This window comes from Canis lupus, chromosome 17, assembly GCF_048164855.1.
Source record: "Canis lupus baileyi chromosome 17, mCanLup2.hap1, whole genome shotgun sequence".
NCBI lineage: Eukaryota > Metazoa > Chordata > Mammalia > Carnivora > Canidae > Canis > Canis lupus.
In genome coordinates, this window is record NC_132854.1 from 15,911,009 (window position 1) to 15,934,497 (window position 23,489).

A 23,489-nucleotide genomic window follows, 5' to 3' on the forward strand; every position below is an offset into this window, starting at 1 on the left:
TATCAAATGGCAGGGCCATGTGGACACTGGAAGGAAGGACAGGAATACAAGGGATATGTAAAGCCAGAAGCATGGCTTCTTCACCACCCTGCTGGAACACTTGAGGGGTACTCCTCCCAGCTTTGTTCCCTCTCAAAATCAACCAGAGTCTGCGTGGTATTAAAATTAGCAAGTACCTCCACCACACCAGAACCCAGGCTCCTCATCTGAAAATGGGTGGGAAGGATTTTTCATTACACAGGCCACAGGATACACAGCCCTGAATGTCCTCGTTCATTCCTGGGTTTGTTCACGACTGGCTCCCTCACACTCACACTTAAAAAAAAAAATACAAAAAGAAAAACAAAAACCTCTTGTCCTTAGATAAATCTCTCCATTACTGTTAAGGAATTCTTGGGATCTGAAATCAGTACTTTGGGAAGTTGTCTGTCTTGGATTATTTGCATTGTCTTTTTTCCCCTTAGGTGTTTTTGGCAGGGAGAGGGAGAGAGAGAGAAGCAGTGTTTTTTTGTTTTTCCTGGTCCATCATCTAGGTAAAGATCCTTTTTGAAAATGCTAGCTTGCGTGAGCACTGCTAAGGAGGGATGAGGAAAGGTGTCTCCAGGATTGATTTGTATAAGTCCCAGTTTCCAAATACGGCAGACATCTCAAAAGATGAAAATTTAGCAGGAAACAGTGAAGGGGCTGTTGGCTCCTGCCATGACTGATCCAACTCCCCTTTTTGTCTCCTTGGCTTTCCATGGACCCCAAGTTTGGGGTTTCCTCCCTTTTGGGGGTTGATGGGAGTAGAGCTCGGGAGCCAAAGGAGCATACTAGAAAACTGACAGCAGCCTGAGCAAGGTAGCTTTTGCCATAGTTTGTTCGTTTCCTCCTTTAACCGGACAAACAGGCTGTATTACCTTTCTATGTAGGTACGGAAGCTTATGGATTCTTTCATTACCCTTGCCTAAGACCAAAACCCTAAAGTTTTCTAATAGTTGCTGCTAGTGCTTCAGGGGCAGAGAGAGCCTTAGCACTTTGAAGGCATCACCTTTACTGCCCAGACACTTTTTTCTGCTCACCTCTTGGCCCCCCACTGGTAGGCTTTCTTTGCTGTGGTTCACCACCTCCATGGTTCTAGGGAAATCTCTTGGTGGGCCAGCTAGGTGAAAATCCAGTACAGGACCAGAGACAGAAAGGACAGAGGGAAATGATTTAGTTCATTCTGATCCCTTGTCTTCCTTTGGGACCCAGATAGTCTCCCCTCTTTTGTGGAAGAGAAAAAGAAAGAAAGCCAGTCAGTCTGGTGTTGCCAAGGTGTTTTTTTTTTTTTTTTTAATTCCCCAACAGCCTCATTGCTGCCTCCTAGTGAAAGCTTGAGAACTGAAAAGAGACCATTTACTGGGGAGGACTTCAGGGGGAAAAGAAGAAACTGAATTTACATAGACTCGCAAACTTTATCAGTGTAATTGTCTGTTTCTCAGTTTCTGATGAGATGTATTTGTGATCACGGGTATTACGTGGCCACAGTGAAAATACAGAGCCCACCCAGACCCTACTGATCAAGGTACACAGTTCTCTGGTTGCTCCCACTTAAGAGCCAACCATAGAAAGCCCAACGAACTTAAAATTCTCTTCCAAGTTATTTTGCCTTCACTATTCACTCACACAGACCATTTTCTTTCCTATATCTTGGTCTTTTTCATCTTCAGATTAAAAAGCAAAAAACAAAAGCATAACCTCATATCAATTCAAGCGTAAGACCCATGGACTTTAAAACTGAATTTACATTTTGGCACATGAGAAAAGGATGGCATAAAAACTTTGTGAAAAGCTCAGCCAGATTCAGAGAAGTATGAAGGCTGGTTCACAGTAGCAGTCCCACCTTTTTCTGCCTTTCACTCTCGGCTACTGTGAGGGCCCTGGCTGGGAAGGGCGTAGGCCAAGAATATTGATCCCCTGAAAGCTGAAATTGAAACCTCAATCTCTCCTATTTTGAAATGTGTGAAATTTTATTTGGTGACCAGGTAAACAAACACACAATGAGCCATGTCCTTTTTTGGGTATGGAAAGCACCTTTGTTCTCTACAGTTCAACATTCTTGGACTTGAGAACTTTCAAATTTGGGTCGTTTAATACCCCTAAACAGGCAATACTGTACAATTTATAAAACTACATCCAAGGAAGCTTGTGGATTTTACTTCTTATAAAGATGTGGTACACATAAGCACACATTTCAATCGCATATACAAACATTTTTTCCCCATGGCAATCATTTTTTTACAACAGATTTTTAAATTTAAATTTGAAAAGAGTAGACTATAATTTAACTCACCAATATAAATACCTTTCCTCAATCCTTATCTGTATATGTCAAGATAATTTTTATGATTAGATTCAACTTCTTTCACGATGTTTAGTGAATAACAGTTTTTTTGTATCTTGCATCCCCACATATATGTTCTTCATATGACAGTGTATAATATTTTTGTCTCAAACCTACTATACAAGTTGGGTTGAAAGCTCAGGGATGATAATTTTGTAGTTTATCATCACAAAACAGTATATTTAATATTCTAGTCTATGTAATTACACCTGCTAGTGTTTCAATGTTACTCCACCCAGAGTCTGTGAATGACAGGGTGGCTTTATAGAGCCTGTAAAGGAATATGGTTCCACAGAAATAAGTCCAATTGTTTCGGCAATACAAGGACATAACTAATACAAAATAAACATTTGTAAATGTGATGCTGTAAGAAAAATACAGACTCTCATACATTCCACTGTTAGCTCACATTTCTATCCGTCACAGCAACTAAAATGAAAGCAAAAATCACTATTCTTAAAATAAGCAATAAAACAAGCGTAACTTTTAAATAAATCTGATGGCCCCAAACAGCTTTTATTTAAGTCCATAACTACAATCAAGGCTCTGTGTCTGTGTGCCTGTGTATGGGATGAACATATATACTGCAGGGACGTCTTAAAGAGTTAACCACTTATAGAACTTTCCACTTGCACACACCACATGGCTAGGTCCAATCCTAACTGCCAAAGAAAGAAGGCAAGCGGGTGCTCCCTGGAAGACAGGCCAACTTGTGAATAAAACCTCCGGACTGGTCATGCTATGGGTGTGCCGCAGCATACCAAGAAGTGATAAAAATATGCAAACAAAATCATGCTATTTTTGCCTCATGTCAATTACAAGGAAAACCCTGCTCTTTCTAAAGGAAACTGAGTTTAACAGCCTAAAGCCATTTCAGTACAGAGTTGATTGGTATGTTTTACTCTGTTCTTCCAGAGCGCCGTTCTGACACTCGCTGATTCCGAACACCTACCTTCACCCTATCTGTGCATTTAAGTGAGATAGTGTTAACTGTACCTGAAAGAGATCAGCATATAGATGGCTCTGTCGACCAGAACAGAAACAAAACAAACAAAACAAAACACCCAGATTTTTCAAAGAGCTGAAACGGTCAGCCAAGGATGCCTATTCTCAGCCCGGGCGAGCTCCTTTCCGAAAAGGTTGCCAAGAGCACGCTCGGTTCCTCCTCAGTTATTTTTCACTTCACTACCTCTGACTGGGTGCATCATCAGCGCAAGAAAATGCGAGAAAAGCATCTGTTGCAAGTGACATCTGGACCTCCAAGGAAAATGAGCACTTTCTTCCTAGGAGAAGTCTCCAACATTTTCTAGAGTGCGTCCCCTCTTCTGCCGCAGCTCGAGAGGCTCTCCTCGTCCCGCGAGCCTCCTTCCTCCGGGCAGAGGATGCCAGAGCCGAGACCAGTGCCAGGGTAGCCGGGATGACACCAGGGGCTGCCAACACCACACAGTGCGCAGACTCCGCGGCGCGCTCCTAGCTCTCCGCTCGCCTCAACCTGCTCTCCAGCGAGGAGGGGTGGGAGGAGGCGTACGGAGGGGGCGGAGGGGATCCAGTTTAATTCGCGGGCCTGGGGGTGTGGGAGCGGGAGGAGGCTCGGCTGGTCCCTCCCCCCGCCCGGCGTCCTGGGCTCCACCTCCTCCGCGTGCCCCCAGATATACACACACTCGGTCGCGGCCGGACATGCACACCCAGCGCCGGCTCCGGGCGCGTGCACACGCAGGTGGCCGCACTCACCTGAGCCCGTGCCCAGGGCTCTGGCCGCCTCGGGAGCGGCGGCGTGGCGGCCTGGGCCAGGAAGGGGCCCCCGGTGCTACGGGAGTGGGGGAAGCGGGAGCAGCCCCAGCGCGGACCTGCGAATAGAGGTGATGGCGCGTTTCCCCTAGACCCCTCCGTCTGCACCTCCGCCCGGCGCCGGCCCGGCCCGGGCCCGAGAAGCCGGAGAGGGGCCCCCGGCGCGGCGCACACGCGGGCGCACGCAGCGAGGCGAGCGCGCCGGCAGGGGCGCGGCGGAGGCGGCGGCGGCGGCGGCGGCGGCGCCGGCGCAGGAAACTTGGGCGAAGTTAGTTGCGAGCGCCGGGCGGCGGCCGGGAGCAGCCCGAGGGGACGCGGCCGGAGCCCGGCCCGCCGCGCCGCCCCCCGCGCCCGGGCTCGGCCGGCGCCCCCGGAGGAGCTCGGAGCCCGCGGAGCCGGCATGGCCCGGGGGCCTACGGGACGCGGCGCCTCGGCCGGCCGGAAGGATTGCCCCTGAGGCCCAGCGCCCCCGGGCTTGCTCCAGCCTCCAGCCTCCAGCCTCCAGCCTCCTCCGCCGACCGCAGCCGGAGAGGAAGACCCGCGAGGCAGGTGCGGGCGCGGCAGGCATCTGCCCCCGGAAGCCCCCCGCCGGCCGCGGGCGGGGGCGACTCCCACCCGCGAGCCTCCCACCCTGCCCGGAGCAGCGAGACCGGCCGGGGACGCCGCGCCCCGCGTTCCCTCGCCGCGCCCGGACCCTCCTCCGCCCCCGCCCCCCCCCCACCCCACCCCACCCGCTGCTGTCAAATGAGAAAGTCACCGAGGAGAACCCAAACACTGCAGCCAGCGAGGGCCCCCTTCGGCACTTGGCAGCACGCGGCGCTGGGCTGCGCGGCTCACCTCGGCCGGGCCTCCGCGGCGCCCGTCTGCGAGCCGCCGTGCGCCTAGGGCCGAGCGGGCCGAGCGGAGGAGGGCGCGGCGGGACGGCCGCCACCCGCGGGGAGCCCGGAGCCCGCGCGGCCGGGGAGGAAGGACGGAAGGAAAGCCGAGGGCGACCCGCCACCGTGGGGCGGGGGCGCCGCCCACAAGTTGCTGTGCCCGCGAGAGGATTTTCCCGAGCGTCCGGCGGGAGAGACCGGGGCGGCTCGGGGCGCGCGCGGCGCAGGGCTCGGCCCCCGGCGCCCTCTTCCCGGGCGGGAGCGACGCCCGGGCGCCAGGTGGGGCGCGGCGCGCGCGGGCCGGCCGAGCGGGTCCCCGCGGACCGCCACCATTGATTTCCTCCGGGCGGAGGGCGACGGCCCCGGCGGCGGAGGCGGCGGCGGCGGAGGCGGCGGAGGCGGCGGCGGGGGGCTGCAGCCGCGGCTCGGCGACAGCATGTCCAAGCCGGTGGACCACGTCAAGCGGCCCATGAACGCCTTCATGGTGTGGTCGCGGGCTCAGCGGCGCAAGATGGCCCAGGAGAACCCCAAGATGCACAACTCGGAGATCAGCAAGCGCCTGGGCGCCGAGTGGAAGCTGCTCACCGAGTCGGAGAAGCGGCCGTTCATCGACGAGGCCAAGCGCCTGCGCGCCATGCACATGAAGGAGCACCCGGACTACAAGTACCGGCCGCGGCGCAAGCCCAAGACGCTGCTCAAGAAGGACAAGTTCGCCTTCCCGGTGCCCTACGGCCTGGGCGGCGTGGCCGACGCCGAGCACCCGGCGCTCAAGGCGGGCGCCGGGCTGCACGCGGGCGCGGGCGGCGGCCTGGTGCCCGAGTCGCTGCTCGCCAACCCCGAGAAGGCGGCCGCCGCCGCCGCCGCCGCCGCCGCGCGCGTCTTCTTCCCGCAGTCGGCGGCCGCCGCCGCCGCCGCCGCCGCCGCCGCCGCGGCCGGCAGCCCCTACTCGCTCCTCGACCTGGGCTCCAAGATGGCAGAGATCTCGTCGTCGTCGTCCGGCCTGCCGTACGCCTCGTCGCTGGGCTACCCGACCGCGGGCGCCGGCGCCTTCCACGGCGCGGCGGCGGCGGCTGCAGCGGCGGCCGCGGCCGCCGGGGGGCACACGCACTCGCACCCCAGCCCGGGCAACCCGGGCTACATGATCCCGTGCAACTGCAGCGCGTGGCCCAGCCCCGGGCTGCAGCCGCCGCTCGCCTACATCCTGCTGCCGGGCATGGGCAAGCCTCAGCTGGACCCCTACCCCGCGGCCTACGCCGCCGCGCTATGACCCCGCGGGGCCGCCTCGCGAGGACCGCTGTGCACACGTGTACATGTGTATAGGTACGAGCTCCGCGGCCTCCCCGCGCGCCCTCCCTCCCGCGACGGGGGCCCCGCGTTGTATGTACAGAAGATGTATAGGCGCAGGCAGAGGCGGAGACGCCGGTCGGGGCGCGAGTGGCAGAGCGCGCGAGGGCTCGGGCGAGTGTGCGTGTGAATTCACAGGAGCATTTCAGACCCGCACATCGGCGGCCCCCCTTCAGGAGGGCGGTTGCATCCGACAGCAGTTGATGTTTGCTTTGCACTTCGGAACCTGTTGCGTTTGGGCCCACGGAGGTGGAGGAGTCACTTTTTGACACGTTGGGCTTTTTCCAGTTTTGTTTGTTGGAAGTTACATTGTCGGTTTTGTTTTTGCTTCTCATTATCTTGTGTTTTTTGTTTTGTTTTGTTTTTTTAAGATTTTTTTTTTTTTTCCCTCTTTTCTTTCTTCCCTCCTGGTCTGTGTCGCATGCACTCTGTTCAAGTGTTAGGTCTGAAATGGCTGGCACAAGGGAAAAGCTGATCTGTGTCAGGAGTTTTCTCAGAGCGACATGGCTCTGAGCAGCCTTGCTCCCTATTTGTACTATTTGACTTTGCAAATCTCTGTTCTCTCAAGCAGAACTCACAGACCGGATCCATTCTTGACCAGTGACCGGCTCGAATCTGGCCTTTTGTATGTGAGACGATCACGCTTTCTGTTGTTTATCACGTCATATGCAAATGAGAGCAAGAGCCCTTAAGAGCAAGGAATGCAAACAAGAAATAATGTGCGAGATGAAAACTTGTCAATTGGGTTTTATCCCTTAAAAGCGAAAACGGAGAAGTCTCCCTGGGTCCACTTGCTGGGATTTCTGACACAGTTTACAGAAAGATAAAAGGCACTGTTCCTATTTTTCCCCTTATGGCTGAGTTCACCTTAAGATTGTAAATGTGTAAATGTCCGTGAAAACATGGAGTCTGAAAATGTGTTATTTGCGTTGCCCTAAACTTGAGTCGGTTTTAGACTCTAAAGCATTTTGAGCAAATGTCAAAGTTAACTTTTAAAAATTGCGGGACTATTTCAGAATCGCAATTTTATCTAAGATTAAATCAGACTTTTTCGTCTGAGTGGTAATGATATATTTATTATTTAGCAAAACTAAAAAAAGAAAAAAGAAAAAAAACCACCCGAATTGTTTGACTAATGTCTCTGATTTTCAGCTAGCATTTCTTCACCAACTTGAACCGCTTAAATGTGTTTTGGAGTTCCCTCCCTAATTAGCTTATTTTTTAGATGACCTGCAATTCATTTGCAAATTATGATAAAACACATTTTAGAGAAAAGAACCTCAATTATAGCTTTTTGTTTCTTTTTAAATGTATATATTTTGACTAATGTTTGTGAATGAAGTTGGCTAACATGTATTTAGTTTCATTTTGACTTTATGTAATATAAAGTTTTAAAAAGTTTAAGTATTGGTTTTAACCTTTATGTGTAAATGGTTTTCTTGTGTGATCTTCTAATTTAATATTAGACGTCTAAACTATATCTGTAAATTAGAATCCGACTATCACTCTGTTCATTTTTTTTGAACAAAGAGTTTAAATAAAGCCTGAACCAGGGAAAAGAGAAAATCCTCTATTTCTTGTTGAGTTCCTAACAAGATTTTTATCTGAATTGCCCTTACGTGCCTGGTCCAGGTGAAGTGTAAGGTATCCTCCAAAGGCAGCCTTTGTTTCACTTTTGAATAGATTTACTAGGAAATCTAAATCAAGCCATTGTTATTCAGAGCCAAAAACCTGATTTATCACATTTTTAATCGTGAATAGGAAAGAAGATAAAAAAAAAAAAAACCCAAGTAGTTGTATTATCTTGGTTTAAAAAAAAAAAAAAAGGGCATTCATGAACCAGTAGAACAGAGCCCATTGAAAACATCCAGACCGTTCAAAGCATTTCACTAGTTTCCAGTAACATTTTAAGAGAGGAAAGTTGCCTGACCACTTTATCTTGTTAGTAGGAGAGCCCCGCCACTTAAGTCAGTGTAATTTGTTCACGTATCTTTGGCATATTCCTTGTTTACACTTTAAGATTTTATTTGGAAGGATAATCACTGCTAACGACAATGTACGACTTCTGGCCTCTTTGGGGCTTTATTCTGTCCTACTGAATGGCATTAAAATAGAAGTATTACAGATTCTGATGGAGAAGGTTGAATTTCCAGGGCTAGACAAGTTTTCACATAAAGGGTTTTCATTTGAGAAAGGAAATTATAGGGCACTAGGAAGACTCTCAGAGAAAAAAAAAATTAACTGTAGGAAGATCTTGATTTTCCATCCCCTGAGATAGAAATTCTTAAGATACAGGACTCAACTAGTCATCAACTAGTTTCCCCCCCACTGACAGAGGCCATCTCTGGGAGCTGCACATCTTTATAAGCGACCCAGCTCTTTAAAGTCATTGTTTTCCCCCCAACGGAATAATATTTTAAAAACCATGAAAAGTTTTGGAAATGTGAGAAATAGGCTCTGCTGGTTTGACCCTGATTCACTAATTAAAACGATCCCTCTCCTGTTATTCCCTGAGCTCTTTGCAATATTATAAGTTAATTCATATGGTTCTGAGCGATTATGCAAAACTAATTTGGACTGTCCAGGGGTAATTATCCCTGACACGGTTAATTAAATCCTTTCAAGGCTTCGTCTTTCCCTTTTGTAGCAGCCCATCACTTCTCAACACGGAACTTCCTGCGGCTTGCTGGAAATCACCCCAGCCCTAAATCTAAGTTACCTCCCCGAGCCTTCCAGCTCGGCCCCACCGGCCAGAAGATTCCCCGCCCCCTCCCTCCCACCCCACCCCCTCCCTTTTTCCCAAAGATCAGCATTTTCTGGGAGCGACGCTCCGGAGTGCTGATGAATAAGAAGAGGTCTGGAAAGATGAGTAAGGGGAGGGGGGAGGCTGCCGGGGCTGCGCACACAGGGTCACATCGCCAACAGATTGTGTGCGCGCCTGTTTGGTTGCCTGAGTAAGTCCACAGGCCCCACGGGGGTGACCAGTTTAGCACCCCTTCGACTCCAGCGTTCTTGCCAACAAGTTGCGTCTGGAGAAAGCCTCCCCGCACGTTAGACTGGGAGCGCCTCTAGGGCAAGAGCGTGGAGAAGGGCCTGGGTGTGTGCGTAGGAGCCTGAGAGCGGCCCACGAATAGGGCCGGGACGAGGCACAGCGCAGGTGCGGGCTGGAGAGCTCCCCGTTTATATCCATCTCTCTTTCTTCTCTCCTCCTTCCCTCCCCTCTTTTCTTTCCTTCTTACATTTTCCTTTCTTTTTAAGGTTTGCAAAAGCCACGTCGGCATTTTTTTTTTTTTTTTTTAGGTTGCCCAAAGGCTTTAAACAAGCCTCACCCCTGAAGGGCCAGGCGTGTTGCCTCCAGGCTTTGCGCAAACAGGTGGAATGGACCGTGTTTGAGCTCTAAGCCCCGGAGCTGGGGGACGGACGGGGCCGCGCGCGAGACGGCTGGGCCGTTATTGTCGCTTCTCCTGACAATCAGCCCCCCACCCCTTCACCCCCCGCCCCCCGGCCGCCGCAGGAAGCAAGAACAAAACCGCGCCCGTCTCCCTCTGGTCCCGCGACTCCGGGCGGCCTCCGCGACGGGCGCGGAGGATGCGGAGGCACCGGCGGTCCTCCCGGAGCAGCAGGGACCGGCGCGCCAGCCAATCAGAGCGCGGCTGGGCGCGGGCGCTCCCCGCCGCCGCCGCCGCCGCCCCCTGCGGGCCGGGGAAGCTCCCCGCACCTCGGCCGCCCCCAGCGCCGGAGTCTGGCCTGAGCCCGCAGCCCCGCCGAGGCAGAGCGCGCCGTCCAAACTTTATTAATCTCTCCCCGGTTCTTTCTCCCTCAGCCCAGTGCATCTCAAAGGTCAGCCCTCTTCTTTTAAAAGACTGATATTATTAATTCACTGACAATCCCCCCCTCCCCATTTCTTTTTTTCTCTCTTGCAGGGGTGGGGGGGGAGAAGGGGGGGGAATCGTGAAAGAGCTTTTTTTTTTCATCCTTTTTTTTTTTTTTTTTTTTTTTTTTTTTTGTCCTTCAGTGGGAGCGTTTAGACAGTCGAGGAGGTTTTGTCCGGGAACAAAACGCAGGGTTGGGAGGTTTTGTGAGAGTGTTGTTTGTTGAAGTGGAGCTAAGAAAAAGCGGCGGCTTTCTCCTTATTGTGAAGAAACCAATCAGTGGTATTTGGAAAACTGTTAGCATTGTGCACTTCTTCTGTGTCCATTGTGAGGCGTTTCTTTTCACAAGGTTTTTTTTTCAGCCGATCCAGCTGGCCGGAATGAATAGCGGTGCAATGTGTACACGCTTTGTCCCCCCGGCCTTCAAGTAGCCTCCATTGAATAGACTAAGTTGACACTGCGTGACAGTGAAACAACATAATAAAAAATACATGAGCCCCTGAATAGGAGCAGGCGCATAAATAAATAAAATGGGTGACCAAAACTGGATAAACTGAATGACAAAACGGTGAAAGGGGAACAAAAAGATATTTAACACGCTAGATTAGCATTAGAATGCGATCTACAAGGCAGAACAATTGATGAATAGGTTTACCGGCCAAGAAAGAAATGGACTAAATGCCCTTTGAATAGATATGCTTTTTGCAAGGGCTTTGAATAGATATGCTTTTTGCAAGGGTTGAATGGGAAAAGGTAAAGATGAAGCTATGCAAATGAGCGGGGGAACTTTTTATATATATTCTTTAAACACACACACGCACTGCGGGAGGAGAGTGCTGCCTGGGGATGTTTATAGAAGCAATAATTGCCATTATTAGCATTGTCTGCAGCAGATAGGAATTGAACAGGTTGGGATAATATAGGGTAGCGGTAATTATTCTTCTAATTAATGGTGCTTTGGTACTTGAAAAAAGAAAAAAGGAAAGGAGAAGTAAAAGTTATGCAGAAGTTATGTTTCCTTGTGTCCGTTTGCCCAGCGTTGGAATCTGTGGAGCAGCAAGTCTGGCCATTCCAAGATGCGTGCTGATCTTAGAACGTTCCAGGGAGCCGATCCTTAGCCTCTGGATTGGGGGGCCTGATTTCCATTGACGTCGCGTTTTTGAGAGGCTAATATAGTGGCTGGTACCTGGTAGGTGCCGAATGAAGAGTTGTGGAATGAATGAATATAAATTTAATGGGGGAACCCAAGCCTCCTATGGAGGTGGGGGGAGGGGTGAAACCGAGACTGCTTTGCCTTTCACCACCCCCTGCCACCCCCGCCCCCTTTATCTAGAGGCGGGGAGTGGTCCAGGAAGGAAGATCGCCGCTTCCCCCCACTTTTCTAAGGGTGCGTCCTTTGTCCATCTGGGCCGCTGGAAAAGATATAAACACCAAACAAGCGACGAGCAACTGCAGCCCCCCCCCAATTCCATTTCTGTCCTCACCCCTAAATCCACCCCAAAGGCAGAGCCTTTGAGCAGCCCCACCTGGCTGTGTAGAAACATTGTACCCACCCGTTTAAAGAGTCGTTCTCTCCCCTTGCCCCCGCCGCCTTTCCCTTCCAGTCTGTCTTTGACCCAGTTCCACAGGCCCAGGGAACCTCCTGGCCCAGCTGCCAGCGAAGGCAGGGCGCGAACCCTCCGAGATGCGGGCTGTCCTCGGATTGCGCGCGCTGCCCTGGAGGCGGGTGTCCGTAGGGGCCTTTACAGCCAACCGAGTCCATTATTTTCCAGGGTTGACCACCAGGCCTTCGGGGCCGCTGGGCCACCCAGCCATCGAGGTTTCCAGTCGCTTTCTGAGTTGCCCCTTAAATGAATAATGCAAATTACAGACAGCGGAGCTGACAGGGCCCCGCGAGCGCGCGGAACCTCCGAGGGCGCTCGGAGCAGCCGCTCTCCCGACCTCCCCGACCTCCCCGACGGCTGGCGGGAAACCGAGTTTTGAGAAGCAGTGACAACTGCTTCTGAATTGTGGTGACCAAGGGGGCGGGGGACGGGGTGGGGGGGGGTGTAGAATCCCAAACTCTAAAAGCAGTGGGTTCCTCCCCCCCCCCCCGCCCCCCCCACACACACTTCTTCTTTTTAAAGAAGCAATTGAGCCTTACCAAGCGACGGGAGCCGCGCCGAAGCCTCGCATATTTTAAAGTGTAACCCGAGCCTTCGCTGTTTCAGCTTCACTTAAAACATGCAAATTCTTAGAATCTGACAAATCTGAAAAACTTGGAGAGAGCTCTCTCCGGGATAAAGCCGCTGAAAGTCACTTTAAGGTGATAACTGGGGGGCGATGGGCGTTTGTGCGGGAGGGGACGACCTGTTGGATTGGGTTTTCCAGGGTCTAGGCGGCGCCGGGCCCTGGGCGACCGCCTGGACCCGACGCGGGGAAGTGGTACCCACAGGGCAACCAGCCAGGGCGTCTCCGCTTTGGTGACCCCCACCGCCCCGGCCGCTCCCCGCCCGGGCCCCTCACCGCACGCTTTGTCAGGTAGACTCCAGCGCCCTCGCCGCCGCCGCCCCATCATTCACACTTGACTGGAGGAAATAAAACCGGCTTTGGCTTTTTAATTCCTTTTGAAGATGTTTCCACCTGATTTCTACCTCCTTTGGGCTCCTCGCTTGATTGGGGGAGGGGTTATTTAGGGACTTTTTGACAAACAGCAGAAGTTAAGGTACTAATTGTAAACACCCCGTTGCTCTCTTTGAATGTATTTATTATCATATTAGCCGAGCACTTGGAGACACTCGGCCTATTACTCATTTCGAGCCTCTAGGCAAAGAATTCTCCTACTGAGATCGACCAGTAAAACCAGATTTCTTGAGGGAAATTACGAGGACGTCTGCAGACGCTCTTCGCCGAATGATATTCCTGGATCGTCAATTTCACATGCGTACCCTCCTCCCTACTCAGCCCAGCCTTAGTATTTTATTTCGGGCTCACCCCAAGGTAATTAGCCGCTCGCAGAAAGCTTGAAATCTCAAAAGGAGAGGCGCAGCCTAGGATAACACAGACCAAGTGAGGCTTTTCAGATCGGTTGACTCCACTGGGGCTACCTTTTTCCTGAGGTCAGGAGTGGAGAGAAGTCTGTTTGCAGAGGAGGGAACACCTTTAAAAGGGGTCTCAGGAACCCAGGATGTGTGTGGTGGGTTGGGCGGGGGGGGGGGGGGGGGGGTGATAGGGGGGATGGGAGGCGAGCTTCCTAGAATGTCACCACCTTGACCTCGCAGGGAGCTCAGCCTATCCTCCCTAGAGTCCCCCGAAAATACTGCCACTGAGTTCGGGAAACTTTATAGCGCTTTCCCCATTTGCCCATTTCAAGTCCAAAAGTTGGTGCGCGTGCACGCGCGCGCGCGCACACAGGCACACCCCTGGTTTGGAGCAAACCCGGGTTTATTTAGCACCATATGGTAAAGCCTGGGTTTGGGAATAGCCGCCGACATTCCGACAGATTGGAAGTCTACGCGGGCGTGTATCAAGCGGCGGAGGAAATTGCGTGGAATCCTCACCGCGCCCCAAACACACGGGAACTTGCCCCACAAAGTTTTCGCGCTCGCTCCCCCTCGCTCTCTCCTACTTCGCTGAAGTTTTGATAAGCGTGTTTGCTTTCATCTGGACCGCCTGAGAGGTGGCCTAGGTGGCCTCACTCTCCCGGCATAGACCCGCTCAGTGACGACGAATGAAAAAAACGCACGTGGAGCTTGGGGAGAGGAGATGGAGAACCTTTTCAGGGAGGCAGCAGAAAAGCGGGTGCTGAGCGAAACGGAAGGATAAGAGCGAGGGCAAAAGAGAAAGAAAATCGAGACAGGAAAGGTAATAGAACAGCAGCACCACTGACACTCCCTCTTGCCTTCGGGTTCAACACCTGGGAGAGGTGCTGGCAAGGGCAGGTGAGGGAGAGGACGTGCCGAACAGCAGCAGGAGGAGGAGAATCTCAGACCTTCAGACGCCCCCCAACCCTGACTCCCCTGCAAGATCCCTGCGGGTTCGCCGCATCTGGGAAGAGTGGGCGGGTCTGGGAGGGCGGGGAGTGGGAAGCCAAGATCATGCGGGCTCTGACAGGTTCCGCGTGGACCTGTGGGATCCGGAAGCCACGGAGGGCCCTGAAGGTCCCCCCATCTCGGCCCCTGTGCCTCCTTGCTCTGCTGCTGGAGCCACAGGAGAAAGAGGAGCCTCTGGAAGTGGGGCCAGCCTCTCCCGCACGAGTGTAATCCCTGCAGACCCGCAGTGGAAAACCCATTATGTGCTGTCTGAAACTTACTTAGGAAAAATAAATCACAATTATGATAGAACTTTAGAAGAGGGGTCGGTAGCAAGCGTGGGACTGTGGAGCTAAAGCTGTCGTTTCTTCCTGGGAAATCTGCCCTGATGGACCTTAAGGACAGCTCGGGCGCTCTTTCCGGCTCCCCGGCGAGAGCTGCGGGCATTAGTAAGGTCCTTAGCTAATCGCCCCAGTCCCGCTTCTCAGCCAGCGCCCCACTTCGGGCCTCTCGAGGACGGGGCTGCGGGACAAAGGCTCCGTCTGCCTAGCTCCAGACCCAAGGTTTCTTTGCGCTTCTAGAGTGCAAGCCCAAGTCGCTATTCCGCCTTTTTCGGGGACTCGGTTTTCTCCTGCAAACCCAGACTTGAGTAAGTAGTGAGAGCAGCGGTTGATGAATATGTATTCGAACGGGCTGTTTAAGGCAGCGCGAATAAACATGAGCCCGCGGTGGCAGCGCCCACCCGCTCCCTTTCACCTCTCTGGGGCGCGGGGAGCCGGAACGGGTGAGTCTCGCATTCCTGATACCGCGGGGACGTGGGTCTGCTGGAGAAGCGCTGAGCCTCTCCGAGCTCCCCCACCCTATCCCCACCCCCACCCCCAGGGACCCTCCCCGTCCTACCTCCCGCACCCCCCCCCCCACCTGGCTGCCCGAGCGCAAGGCAGGTGGCGCAGATCCGCGCACACCCACTCCTCGGGGGCTTTGGACACCGTTTTCCTTCTAGAAAGCTGCCTTGACTTGTGTCACTGAGGTGCAGATCTTGCGAACCTGGGGGTGGGGTAGGGGCGTGGGGGGAAGAGTGCTCTTCTCCCTCTCCAGATTTGGGGTAAGCATTGCTCCACACGAGTCTCTGCGCAAAACTCGAGAACCCTGAACTTGTCCCCGGGCGTAGTGGACGGAGGTCGTGAGGGGCTGCCCTCGCAGAAGGCGTTTGTTCTCAGATGTCTGCGGGCGGAGGGGCGGCCGCCGGGAACAATTGCCCACCCACTACACTTCCCAAGCCCCGCCACCTCCCGCTGGGAAAAGTCGCCCTTGGGCCTCTTTGTCTCCCCGGAGCCGGGGCGTCTTCGTCTTTGGAAGCCGTGTGAAATAGCCAAGCTGGCTGTACACGCAGGCCTGGGCAGCTTCGCCACCCGCAGCCGCCCCGGCCCCCGGCCTCTGTCTCCTCTCGGGCACGCGCGGGGTGACCGGCCTGCGCCGGGCGGCATCGGGTGCCCGCGGCCCGCAGCGCAGCCCCGGGGCTCAGGAGCGGGCGGCGGCGAGGCCTGGCTTGCCCCTGGGCCAGGCCCGCGGGGAGCAGCCGAGACCCAAGCCTCCTCGGACCTCGAGGCCTGCTCCAAGCCTCAGGCTCCCTCCCGCAGCTGCGTTGTTGCCAGCCCCCACTTCGCACCCAAGGCTGCCACTCTGGCCCTCACCTTGGGTGTAAGAGGAGAGTCGGCTTCTGCACCACGCCCCCCCCCCCCACGCCGAGCGCCCGGGACAGTGACCCTTCCCCGCGCAGAGAAGCCCTGGGGGGCGGGAGGCGCTTCGCACCACCGGGCCGCTGGCTTCCGCGAGTGGGAAGAGTTCCTAACCCCACCGGGCTAGCGCCTGTCGCAGGTCAAGAGAATGCGGTCCTTGAGATAAAGAGTAGGGTTTTAAAGCTTTAGGGGACCAGGTCGAGACCACGTCTCTACCCAGATGGGACGGCTGGAGGCTTTCTCAAAAAGTGTTCCCTGAAAATGATGACTTGTGGGCAAAAGCGTTGGGCGTGGGGGATCGCCCCTAGCTAGATTACCTTCACCAGGGAAGTGGATGTAAAGGATGCTCTAGCACGCCCCTGAAAGCTCTTCTTCCTGCAGGAAAAACTGGGGCTGGTACTTCTAGAAGCATAGGGCAAGCCTTGGGGAAGGTTTGGAGAATTCAGAGTGGTTCCGTTGGCTAAGGAGAGCTCCTGGCTAGGGGAATGCCCTCACAAGAGGATCAGGAGTGGGAGAGGAGAAGGCACTTGGGGTTCTGGACTAAACTATGGGAGGCAAAGCAGGATGTCTGGGATAAATTTCATCCATATAATAGCAAGGTGAAGAACCCTAAGTCATCTAGAGATGCCGACAAGCCACTACTAGCAAAAGCTATTCCCAAGCTCCTAATTTGTGCCAGGTGAGCCCCATCAGATACCCAAGACCAAGGAAGCATCATTCACATTATATTCTGTGTGAGTGCCACCCCCTAAGCAACAATAAGATTTCCCCTCTGACATCCTTAAAAATCAAAACAGAAACCCCTTGATAAAATGCTCTTTCTGATGTTCTCTGCTTTCCAAGTTGAAATTCACTTTCTCCTGACTGTGGGCAGATTGGGCTGGGGATGCTGCTGGTCAAGATATAAAAGTGTCAGGGATCCCTGGGTGGCGCAGCGGTTTGGCGCCTGCCTTTGGCCCAGGGCGCGATCCTGGAGACCCGGGATCGAATCCCACATCAGGCTCCCGGTGCATGGAGCCTGCTTCTCCCTCTGCCTGTGTCTCTGCCTCTCTCTCTCTCTCTCTCTCTGTGACTATCATAAATAAATAAAAATTAAAAAAAAAATAAAAATAAAAGTGTCTCCTATTCATCGCAGAGTTATTTACAATAGCTAAGATCAGGAAGCAACCTAAATACCTGTGAATAGATGAATGGATAAAGAAGATATGGTACGTGTATTTATATGTACCATGGACTATTACTCAGCCATAAACAAGAATGAAGTCTTGCCATTTGCAACAACACGAATGGCCCTTGAGGGTGTTATGCTAGGTGAGATAAGTCAGACCAAAAAGGAAAAATACTGTACGATTCATTTACATGCGGAATCTAAAAAATAAAGCAAGCCAATAAAACAAAATAGAAACAGACTCACGGGTACAGAAAACAAACTGGTGGTTGCCAGAGGCGGGAGGGTGGGGGGGTGGAGGGTGGGGGGTGGGATGGGCAAAATAGGAGATAACAGGTACAAACTTCCACTTATAAAATAAATAAGACACTGGGATACAATGTACAGCACAGGGAATATAGTCAATAATATTGCCACAACTTTTTATGGTGAAATGGTAACTACACTTACTGTGATGATCATTTTGTAATATATATAAATATTAAATCACTGTGTTGTACACCTAAATCAATATCGTATATCAATTATTCTTCAATTTTAAAGAAAGAAAAAAATTGTCTCATTTTTCTGCTTCAACAAAGCAAGCCACCAAGAAGCCTTTTCCCTTGAACTACAAATGTGCAAAGGCAAAGGCTTCTGGCTTAATATGGCTTTTGAAAAGTGAGAGAAACCCATGCATGAAAACCCAGCTGGCAAGTGAATTCCTCAGAGGGTGCCACAGCTCTCCTTCCCTTCTGACATTTTTATGAATCAGAGTAAAGTAAAACTGTTAGTAAACCCTGATAGGGTGCTTTAAACGCATCATTGTTAAGAATTGGAGGGGGTAGAGGGGTGCCTGGGTGGCTCAGTCAGTTAAGCCTCTGCCTTTTGGCTCAGGTCATGATCTCAGGGTCCAGGGATGGAGCTCAGCATAGGGCTCCCTGCTCGGTGGGAAGCCATTCTCCCTCTCCTCCCTGCTCATGCTCTCTCTCGCTAGCTCTGTCTCTTTCTCTCAAATAAATAAATAAAATCTAAAAAAAAAAAAAAGAAAGAAAAGAAAAGAAAAAAAGAATTGGAGAGGGTAGAGCTGTGTTGTGCTAGATTTAGAATCCCAGCTATGCTGAGGCTACAGAAAGGAAAAGGAGCCTGGTTCTTCATGTTATCTCCTGCCCGTTCTCCCAGGTGCTCAGTGCTAATGAGCAGATACCTTCACTCCACCCCCACAACTACCTCCCTACCAGCTGTGCACCCACAAGAAAGCTGTGCCTTCTTTCCTGTGACTAGAGATGGACGGTTTGCAGTGAGGGCCAGCCTCTCTATTTGGTCATTAGACCCCATCTCCTTTCCAATAGGTGATCTCTTAGGTGCCCCCAATGATCCCCCACTTCCTGGAATTCATGCCTTTGTGTAAGCCTCTCCCTTTGAGTGTGGGCTGTACCTAGTGATTTGCTTCCAACAAAAAGTAATGGGAGGGCACTTCCTGATTCAATTACAAAAAACGATGACTTTCCCATTCTCTCTTTCTCTCTCAGCTCTTGCTCTGAGGGAAGTCATCTGCCATTTTGTGAGATGTTTGATAGAGAGGCCCAGCAATGACCTGAAACCTGCCACCCATGGAGGGAGTGAAATGGATCCTGGCTCAGTGGAGCCTTGAAATGAGGGCACCCGGGGCCGACTCCTGATTGTAACCTTGGGAAAGACCCCAAGCCAGAAGCTATCAAAAAGGTACCCCTGGATCTCTAACCCACAGAAATCATGAAACAATCAATGTTCGTTGCTTGAAGCCATTAAGTTTAGCATAATTTGCTATGCAGGAAGAGATAACTAATATATCATGTAGCTCCAGAAAATCTCTCTCCTTTCTACTCCAATAGCAAGGTTTTCCCTCCCTACTGAATCATTCTTGCCAGCAAAAAATTAATGCTGTTCTCTCTTAAACAAAACAAAACAAAACTCTTATGACTCCATTTCCCCCTCCAGCTACCATTCCACTTCTCTGCTCCCCTTTACAGTGAATTTGTTAAAGAAGCAAAAGATGTCTATAATGTCTATATTGCTTATCTCTAATTCCCTGCTTCCTCTTTTCCTTAAACTCCCTCCAGTCAGATTCCATCCCCCCCACACCACTCCACCAAAACCTGCTCTGACCCAGGTCACCAGTGACTTCATAAATCAAATGGTCAGTTCTTATCTATAGCATGTGACAAGAGTTGGTCACTCCTCCTGGAAGCTATTTGGTTGCTAAGGTACCACACTTACCTGCGTTTTCTACTACCTCATAGGACCCTCTTGGCTAGTCTCCCTTCTTGGTTTCACTTCTCTCTAACCTCTTGTCAAGTTTTATCAGGGAAGATCAGTATTCATTCACTATTCTCTGCTATAGGTGAATGTCTGTGTCCTTCCGTGCCACAATCATGTTCAATTCTGATACCAGTGTGATGGCATTTGGAGGTGGGGATTTTGGGAAGTGATTAGGTCATGAGGGTGGAACCTTCATGAATGGGATTAGAGCCAAGAATCTCCAGAGAGCTCCCTTACCTCTTCTGCCATTTGAGGACACAGCCAGAAGAAAGCTGTCTGTGAACCAGGAAGCAGCACCCCACCCCCCAACACTGAATCTGCTGGTGCCTTAATCTTAGACTTCTTTGCCTCTAGAACTCTGAGGAATAAATTTCTGTTGTTTATAAGCCACCCAGTCTATGGTATTCTGTTTTTAGCAGCTGGGATGGGCTAAGACATTCTCTAATCTTCAAAGGAACTGCAATTGTCTTGGGATATTATTTTAACCGTTTCAGTAAGAAAACCACTATAATAATGTCAATTACAGATCTTTGTACCTGGCAATACAGGTTTATCAGTATCAGCGAGTCAGCTAAAGTAACCTATAGACCCTTAATCTCAGTAGTTTAACATGACAGAAGTTTATTTTCACCCCACATGGGTTAGTAGGGGGATGGTGCTCATGCAGACTGATAGAGATTCCAGAAGGACCTGTTTCCCTGACTGCCTAGGCAGGGGCCATGCAGCATAACAACCATACACTGGCTCTTGAAGTTTCTCACTAAAAATTATGCACATCACTTCTGACATTAATTTGGCCAAAGTAAACCTCACGGCCACACCAACCTCCAAAGGGGCCCAGAAGTACAATCCCTACCATGTCCCCAGAAGGTGGAGAGCCAGAAATATTTGATGAACAGCACTATGGACCGGCTCAATGGGCTTTATGTTAAACATCCTCAATCTTAAAAGAAAACATTACCAACTGGGCTCCTTTGTATGGAGACAATGTTATCTGGAAGAAAATGTGGCTAAACCACCCCTGACTTAACCAGTGGTCTTTTTACCTCCCATAATTGAAAAGACTTCCCATTGCTTTGCAGGTGCAGCCAAATTTGGGGAAGCCTTGTGATGCTTGCAGCTCTGCCTTTCATCTCCGGCTTTGATAAAAAATGTCCATCTCCTCTCTGAATTCACAGCTTGCCAGGCGGTCTGTTGCTGCTGAGGATTTCTGGAAGGTCCATAACCCCACTGCAGGATTTGAAACTGTACTTCTGCAGGGCTTTAACGAATTTCTTATTTCCTGCATTTGTGCCCTCTACTCCTAAAAAAGTCAAACCACTGCTTTCACTTTTCCTTCCATCTTACCAAATTTATTTCTACCCTCTCCATATACACACACAGACATTCATCCTGATACACGCTCCCCATCGTATGACTCTCTTTCAGGAACTGGTGTCATGATTCTCCTCCATTTGGCCCCGCTCCAAAGTCCAACACATCATTCAAAGATCTACTCAGATCTCATCTTTTTTGAGATCTCCTACTCTGCCAACTTTTGATGCCATTTGGCTTTTTTTTTCCCTTCTGTTTTTCATTGTATTTTTCTTGTTGCTTTTTTTTTTTTTTTTTTTTTTATTCCTCTATGAGGCACTTACTGGCTGAGTTGAATTTAGTAATTCTCTGTATGTGTCTGTATCAACACAATTGTGTGGAAAGCAAAGATGTCTCACTTAGCTTTGTATTTCAGTAGGGCCACTTCTCCTTTCCCCAGTGCCTAGCTCAGACTCTGGTCCTCAGCAAATATTTGTAATAATGTCCTCTCTGTGTTGGAATATCTTCTACCCTTCTGGACTTCTCCACAATTAGAAACACTTCTAGCTTTAATCACATAGCTTTCTCTTCTCTTCTGATCTCACTATGTGTAGTCTTACCATGAGCTCCTCTATTAGTTCAAATCTAAATGCCAGATTTACTTCAAAGAAGCCTAAATCTTAGCATTTAAATATGAGATTAAGTCATAAATCTTCTGGGCTCATACCCTGTCTTTCTTGTCTATATCTTGTGGGGCATACAAGGGGCTGAAGGTAGGAGACCATTGAACACATAACATGAGAAGAACCTGTATTCGTTGGGGTTATTAATGTGCATTGCTATAACAAAAAAAACCCTCCAAATCTCAGTGGCTCAACACAATTTTTCATGCATAGCACAGTCCAAAGCAGGACATGTGGCTCTTCTCTAACTAGTGACTAGGGACCCAAACTTCTTCCATTTTGGAATGAGGCCATTGCCCAGGGCCTTCTGGATTCTCTGCATTCAGCTGATTGACAAGCACAGACAGTCCATGCTCTTGCAGGGAGGGGTCTTATGGCCATGCCTAGAAACTAGAGGCCTCACTTAGCCTATATTTCTCTGGCTAACATATCAACCTGGTTACAAGGAATGCTGGGAAATACATTTTACTAGTGGACCAAGACAAAGAAAAGAGGATTGGTGAACATCTAGCCTGTTTCTTTCAAAGGGCCTAAGAAGTCATTTTCTCACTGTGGGATATAGAGACACAGTGCCCATACTTCCTGAACAGGGAAATAGAAATCCACATAGAGGGGGGTTGGGGGAGTTTCCTTGTTACAATTAATTTCTACTCCTCTGTTTTTTCTATAAATCCCAGAATTTACTCACTCTCCAAAAAAAGAAGATCAAGAGATAGGTAGGGAGCCTCTACCATCAGGTGTGGCTCTTCTCTCCTAGAACTCCAGCTACAAGAAATGTTCTCAGAGAGTATTTCTCAACCCTAGCAGAGCATCAGAGTCAATGTGAGCTTTTGAACCATACTATTGAATGTGACTCTCCTCCTTGAAACACTTCCTTCAGTCAGCCTTTAGGACCCTTTCTTGGCTTTCCTCCTATCTGCTCCTTCCTATCTCCTTTTTCTGGTTTCTCTTCTTTCCACTAACTTTAAACATTAGGATGCCTTGGGGCTCAGCCTTTGGGCCTTGTCTCATCTCTTTCTATGCTCATTTCCTTGGCAGTTGTGTTACTTTTCTATTACAGCGCAAAACATTACCACAAACCAAGTGGCTTATGGCAACATCTGTTGTCAGCTCACGGTTCTGGAGGTCAGAAGTCCAGGTGTGGAGTGGCTGAGTCCTCTGTTCAGGGTCTCAGAAGCAGAAGCCAGTGGGTCAGCTGGGCTGAGTTCTCATCTGCAGGCCCTGGAGAAGACTCTGCTTCCAAGCTCAGTTAGATTGTTGGTAGAGTTCAGTTCCACGAGATTATAGAACTGAGATCCTCATTCTCCTGCTGGCTTTTGGCAGGGAGCTGCCCTCAGCTCCTAGAGGCTGCCTACATCTTTTGCCATGGGGCTGTCATCCTCCACCTTCAAAGCTAGAGATGGAGAATTTCTTATGCATGTAATCCCTCTTGCTTAAAATTGCTCTCCTCTCCTGTCTCTGCCCCCTAAGGCCAAATTCAAAGGACTCATGGAATTAGATAAGGCCCATCTGAATATCTCCCTTGACTCAACTCAAAACCAGCTGATTAGTAATTGTTATGGATTGAATGTGCCCCCCACCCTGATTCAAAAGTTGAATCCTAACCCCCAATGTGATGGTAATTGGAGATGGAGCCTTTGGGAGGTAATAAAGCTTAGAAGAAGTCATGAGTGTGGGGCCTTCAGGGTGGGTTAGTGCCCTTGTAACGGGAGGTGCCAGAGAGCTTCCTCTTCATTCTCCCCCTAACCCCCTCCCCCACTACTTTCTTTCTATCTCACTACCATGCAGGGACACAGCCAGACGGTGGCCATCTATAAACCAGGAAGATACTTCTCTCTGGAAACTGACCATGCTGGCACCCTGATCTCAGACTTCTATCCTCCCAGTCTGTGGTAATTTGTTATGGCACCCCAAGCAGACCAAGACAGTAACTTTAGTAGCATCAGCAAAATCCCCTTTGCCATATACTGTGACATAATTATAGGAGAGGAATCTCATGTTCACAGGTTCCACCCACAATTGGGAGGAGATTCTGAAAGGACTATATCATGTTGGGTATAACATCTATCAAC

The 23,489-nt window shown here is 50.8% G+C and overlaps 1 protein-coding gene across 1 annotated transcript; it reads left to right on the forward strand.

Annotated features, from left to right (window-relative positions):
• Nucleotides 1–5,360: 5,360 nt before the first annotated feature.
• On the forward strand, nt 5,361–7,938 carry SOX21 (SRY-box transcription factor 21). Its single transcript, XM_072782616.1, has one exon. The coding sequence runs from the start codon at nt 5,465–5,467 to the stop codon at nt 6,293–6,295; it is 831 nt and encodes a 276-aa protein (XP_072638717.1). The 5' UTR covers nt 5,361–5,464; the 3' UTR covers nt 6,296–7,938.
• The last annotated feature ends 15,551 nt before the right edge of the window (nt 7,939–23,489 follow it).

Bases quoted from the DNA above. Each gene is read 5' to 3' on its own strand.
- SOX21 (XM_072782616.1), top strand. From the start codon at position 5,465: ATGTCCAAGCCGGTGGACCACGTCAAGCGGCCCATGAACGCCTTCATG.